At 55.3% G+C, this 5,582-nt stretch overlaps 2 protein-coding genes across 2 annotated transcripts in view; one reads left to right on the plus strand and one right to left on the minus strand.

Moving 5' to 3' along the window:
* Positions 1-896, plus strand: part of PTSG_08924 (uncharacterized protein) — a 3,074-nt gene extending 2,178 nt beyond the window's left edge. The window contains exons 8-9 of the mRNA XM_004990252.1: positions 263-408; positions 615-896. Of these exons, the coding sequence (XP_004990309.1) occupies positions 263-408; positions 615-653 (185 nt within the window). The 3' untranslated portion in view covers positions 654-896. The remainder of the gene's footprint in view (positions 1-262; positions 409-614) is intronic.
* A 323-nt stretch (positions 897-1,219) lies between these two features.
* PTSG_08925 (uncharacterized protein) overlaps positions 1,220-5,582 on the minus strand; it is a 7,744-nt gene continuing 3,381 nt past the window's right edge. The window contains exons 10-22 of the mRNA XM_004990253.1: positions 5,215-5,406; positions 4,968-5,047; positions 4,681-4,799; positions 4,410-4,507; positions 4,158-4,290; positions 3,683-3,950; positions 3,218-3,287; positions 2,979-3,065; positions 2,529-2,623; positions 2,268-2,358; positions 1,926-2,027; positions 1,612-1,713; positions 1,220-1,434 (exon numbers count right to left, since the gene is read on the minus strand). Coding sequence (XP_004990310.1) covers positions 1,297-1,434; positions 1,612-1,713; positions 1,926-2,027; positions 2,268-2,358; positions 2,529-2,623; positions 2,979-3,065; positions 3,218-3,287; positions 3,683-3,950; positions 4,158-4,290; positions 4,410-4,507; positions 4,681-4,799; positions 4,968-5,047; positions 5,215-5,406 — 1,575 coding nt within the window. The 3' untranslated portion in view covers positions 1,220-1,296. The remainder of the gene's footprint in view (positions 1,435-1,611; positions 1,714-1,925; positions 2,028-2,267; positions 2,359-2,528; positions 2,624-2,978; positions 3,066-3,217; positions 3,288-3,682; positions 3,951-4,157; positions 4,291-4,409; positions 4,508-4,680; positions 4,800-4,967; positions 5,048-5,214; positions 5,407-5,582) is intronic.

The following is a 5,582-nucleotide window of genomic DNA, read 5'->3' on the forward strand; positions in this document are numbered from 1 at the left end:
ATGTGTGTGTGTATGTGAGTGTGTGTTTGTGTGTGTGCGCGTGTGTGTGTGTGTTTGTGTGTGTGTGTGTATGTGTGTGTGTGTGTGTGTGTGTGTGTGTGTGTGTGTGTGTGTGTGTGTGTGTGTGTGTGTGTGTGTGTGTGTGTGTGTGGGCGTGTGTGTCATGTGTGTATGCGCAAACGCCAGTGACACTGTATGACTGTCAGCATCCGCTGGAACAACGCATGCTCACCACCCGCCTGTCACGGCTGCATGCTTGCAGGCACGGCTGAGGCGATTCGCACGATGGGAGCAACGCACGAACCGCACGACCTCTCCTCCGTGTGTGTTGACGACGGCAACAACATTGTCACATCGGCCGCCTTCATGTGCAACGCGCCCTTCCACCAAATCCACGACAACGTTGCGGTGCGTCATTGTGTGTGCGTGGTGTGTGTGTGTCCTTTGTTGTGTGGTGTGCATGAATGTGTGTGAGTGAGTGTGCGTGAGTGTGCGTGAGTGTGTGCATGAATGTGTGCGTGTACATGTGTGAATGTGCGTGAGTGTGTGCATGATCATCGACTGTGGCAACAACGTGACCCATTCCACTCCATCGCCTTCCCTTGTCCGTGCAGGCGATGGTGAACACGACCTTGGACCGCATCAAGGCCTAAGATCCGCCCGCCACTCGCGCGTCCTGCCAATGCTCATGCAACTGGCCCACTGGCACTTTGTGCACTCGCTTTGGTGGACATCAGCTGACTCTTCCCACCACCCAACAACAACACCAATCACCAACGTAAGCTTACATCTTCTTCTCTTCTCTTCTTATCAGACAACACTGCTTTCCCCCACCCCTTCCAAGTAAAGAACACAATGGCAGGTGTTGGGTGCCTGGCTCGTGTAATTCGATACGCTTCTGGGTTTGGATGCGTTGACAAGGCGGAGGACGCGCTGTTGCCGGAAGAGAGGAAGGGAGAGGCAAGGATGGCAGCAACTACACAACAACACACTACTGGCGACTCAAGGCTACATGGCAAGTGCTCGAGTGGGTAGAAAAGGTGTTCATGCACTGCGTGCTGAGCTGGGTGGGGAAAGTGGAAAGGAAGACTCAGCAGAGGGCAAATAACACATGGATTCGAAGTGCAGATGAATGGACTGATGGGCAGACGAATATGGGCACAGTTACGAGAACGAACAAAGATACGGAAGGAGAAACAGACAGAGGGAAAGAAGAGTTACACACACACACACACACACACACACACACACACACACACACACAGACACACCACACCACACAAGACAGACAAGCGGCTAGTCGCCGGTGAATCCCTGCGCGCCCCACATGGCGATGCGAAGGCGCTCCTGCAGCATCTGTTTCGAGGGGAACGAGGGCAGGTCGAGCCGGTTGAAGCACGTGTGCGCACTCGGCAGCCGCGTCAGGTCATCCAGCTGAGAAGGGATTGGGGGGTGGGGGTGGTGTATGATGTATCACAGGTGGGCTGTGAGGAGGGTGGTTGCGGCGCATGGAAGCAGAGACAAGGGGGTTGGTTGGAGGATGGACACAACACCGAGTGCAGCAGTGCGCGTGTGTATGCGTGTGTGTGTGCGTGTGTGTGTGAACATTACCCGTTGGATGCAGAACTTGCGCGGGCCATCAGATCCCCTCAACGCCTGAAATCCCTCGAGCGGCACGCGCGTCGAACCCGTGCAGAACTGAAGGAACTCGGCCTGCAATTTGGAGGGAGGAGAGGAGAGGAGAGGAGAGGGGATGTGCATGTGTATGTGTATGTGTATGTGTATGTGGATGTGTATGTGTATGTGTATGTGTGTGTCAGTGGATGTCAGTGTGTGTCTGGAGCATGAGTGTAAACACGAAGGCGACATTAAATCAGCTTGTGAGGCAGCAACAAGACCACTGTGGATTGCTGCTGTTGCCGCACCTGTTCGTCTGGCGAGTATGAATCGATGATCTCCCAGAACCACTGGATCACAGGGTCCGTCTCTATGTATCCTTTGTACTCCGTATGCGCCCTCCAATCCTCCTGTCGTGTGTGTGTGTGTGTGTGTGTGTGTGTGTGTGTGTGTGTGTGTGTGTGTGTGTGTGTGTGTGTGTGTGTGTGTGTGTGTGTGTGTGTGTGTGTGTGTGTGTGTGTGTGTGTGTGTGTGTGTGTGTGTGTGTGTGAATAAGTGAGGTTGACACGACTTGCACATTGCTCGTCTCAACCATCAAGATCACCATCACAAACCACCACAACCCAGCACACCACGCGCCACTGCCGTACCAGGTTGTAGTGTCTGCTGCCGGCGATCAAGTGCTCCAGTTCCGCCTCGTTGAACTCGCGCAGCAAACTCAGCGGCACAACCGCATAGAACCTGCACACAGTAGGTGTGCGTGTGTGTGTGTGTGTGTGAGTGCAAACTTTCAAGCAGCAAACAGGAATCATCAACGCGTGGCATGCAGTATGTGGATGCGTGTGGGCTGTCTACCACAAGTGCATGTAACACAGCCCACGTTGATGGTGGTAGCAGTGCGAAAACCTTACCCTGCCATGATGGCCTTCAATTGACGCTCACAGGACCGACACAGCCGCCACTCAACCATCAGCCGCACAAACTCGTGCTTGTTGCTCTCGTTCACCTGTGGACACGACGAGGGTGGCGAAGAACAGAGCGCAAGGGCGTGAGTGGTGGAATAAATTCGAGAATGGGTAGTGGGGTGGGAAGAGTGGAGAGGTGGAGAGAGTGGAGAGAGTGGAGAGAGTGGAGAGAGTGGAGAGAGTGGAGAGAGTGGAGAGAGTGGAGAGAGTGGAGAGAGTGGAGAGAGTGGAGAGGAGGTATACACAGACACAGACACACACACACACAGACACACACACACACAGACACACACACACACAGACACACACACACACAGACACACACACACACACACACACACACACACGGACACGGACACACAAAGCAGTCTCAAGCGAACTGTGCATGTTGTTGACCTTGACGGTTTCACCGCCGGGGACGAGCGGGTGCTGCTTCATGACTCCAAACGATTCGTAATCCGCGACAAAATACAACTCCATATCCTGCACGGCGGCGAGTGGATGGAAGTGACATGAACAAGCGTTCGTGAGTGTGAGTGAACGTGTGAGTGTGAGTGTGAGTGTGTGTGTGAGTTCTGTGAGCCAAGTGGACACAGTGTCCACTGCCTCAAGAGAATGAACGAGCGTGATTGTACCTCTGTAACCGTGTTCTCGAGAATCCAAATCATGCTGCGATGCACATCCGGATCAACATCTTGCAAATCCCTGCAGTGGCGACGCATTGGGGTGTTGGCATTGGTGGGTGGATGATGCGAGTGGATAGTGAGTGGATGGTGAGTGGATGGCGAGGGGATGGTGAGAGGATGCTGCGAACGCATACGCACACACACACACACAGACACACACACAGACAAGCATGTACACACACACAGACACAGACACACACACACACTCACGCACGCACACACGCACACACACACGCATACACACACACACACACTCTCACTCACTCACGCACGCACGCACGCACGCACACACACACACACACACACAGACAGACACACACACACACACAGAGACACACAACCCCCCACCCACACACACACACACACACACACACACACACACACACACACACACACACACACACACACACAGACTTGAGTGTGAGCGGCAGGCCGAGCAAGTGCTTGTAAAAGCTCTTGGTGAATGTGACGTCGAGAAAGTGCTCGTGGAAGACAGCCATGCCAAGCAGTCGACCGACGAAGCGGAAGTACAGCAGGTGGTCGTCGCTGCTGGCGGAGTCTGGGCTGATCTGCAGGGCGTAGTTGGACGAGGTGTACTCGAACATCCCGAGCCGCGGGTCAAACACCTCTCCTGAGATGAGATAGAAGAATTCCCGCGCCAGCCCGCCGTAGTCAAGGCCGCCTGAACACAGACGAGTAGAAGAGGGGGGGGGATGAAGCGTGGTTTTGCAGGTGGAGGGCATGTGTGTGTGTGTGTGTTGGTACAACGAGGTCGTGAGCACGTGCGAGAATGCCAGTGTGTAACAGAAGCAACCAGCAAGTCAACAGTAGAACAGGTACCCCATCACCGGCACCACCAACAACCAACAGCATCGCGAGCGGTGCACACCTTCGCCGTGAAAGCGGATCATCAGCCGCTGGCGGAGTTTCGTGGCGGGAATGCGCGTAATCTCAAACAGCGATGTCTTGAACAGGTCCGCCCGCGCAACGGTGATGTTGCACTCCCCTTTGGCCTCGGGCAGCTGCAGATGGGGATACGTGAAGGGGAGGGCACAGGGGTGAGGAGAGTTGTGGGTTTGTGGGGATGTGAGAGGTGCGCGCGCGCACACACACACACACAACGTATGCGTGTTATTCGCACCTTCTTCCTGAATCTCTGTTCCTTCTCGTGGAATGTGCGCTGGAAGTGTGATTGCTTAGATGCGTCGTATTGCGCCTGCTTTGACTGTTCAAGCGACGCTGATATGATGCAAGCATTGTAGAGGGGGCGATGGAGGTGCGTGAGGAAGAAGTAAAAGAAGCAGCTAGTGTGCGTTTACATGCGTGCGTGCGTGCGTGCGTGCATGCGTGCGTGCGTGCGTGCGTGCCATCGTCCTCCTCTCCCCCTCTCTCTCCCCCCTTATCATGAATACCTTGCAGAGCAGCCATAAGTTGCACGTCCTCATTCTCGATCATGGAGACGGCAGCGAGCGCAACAGAGACTTCATCGCCGTTCAGACCGTCCCCGTGATAGAACGGACACCGGTCCCCTCTGGTGATGGTGGTGGCGGTGGCGGCGGAGAGGAGGAAGTGGTCACGAAGCACAGGTGTGTGGCGGCAAGGTGAGATGGTGTGCGAATGCGAATCAACACAAAGTAAGCATCATCAAGACCGTCATCATCATCACCATCACCGCAACACCAGGCAGAGAGGGGGGCACCTTGGGCAGAATCCCGCCATGAAAAACGGGCAGTGGATGCGGTCTTCACTCTCTTCATCGCCGGCACTCGATTCCGACGCCTGATTCAAATGGGCATGAGGTGGTGATGTCAGGTGAAGTGAGGTGGCGGAGAGGGGCTTGGCAGGCAGATTCGTGCGACAGGTTCGCGGGCAGATGCGTGCAAGCCAAAGAATGTACAGCGTGCAAAACCACACGTCCGTTCCCAATGTAAACCACACTTTACAACCTGTGGAAAGGCGATGGTGTCTGATGGGAGGCTGTAATCGCTCGAGCCATAGAAGTTTGTCTGCTTCACAACAAACCGCAGCTCCTGGCCCGGCACGAACCCGATGGCGGTGTGCTCCCGATCGCGACCCGTGTAGATGATGTCTGGCACGTGCCGCGTCGCTGTGAACACAGCCAGCGTGTACGACATGTCCTGCAGTTGTGGGGGAGTGGGGGGGGGTGGCGGGAGGGGGTACGGGGTGTGAGGTGTGTGTGCGTGTGTGCGTGTGTGTGTGTGTGTGTGTGTGCGTGTGCGTGTGCGTGTGTGCGTGCGTGTGTGCGTGCGTGTGTGTGCGTGTGCGTGTGCGTGTATGTGTGTATGTGTGTATG

The sequence above is a fragment of the Salpingoeca rosetta genome, assembly GCF_000188695.1.
Source record: "Salpingoeca rosetta unplaced genomic scaffold supercont1.25, whole genome shotgun sequence".
Taxonomy (NCBI): domain Eukaryota; class Choanoflagellata; order Craspedida; family Salpingoecidae; genus Salpingoeca; species Salpingoeca rosetta.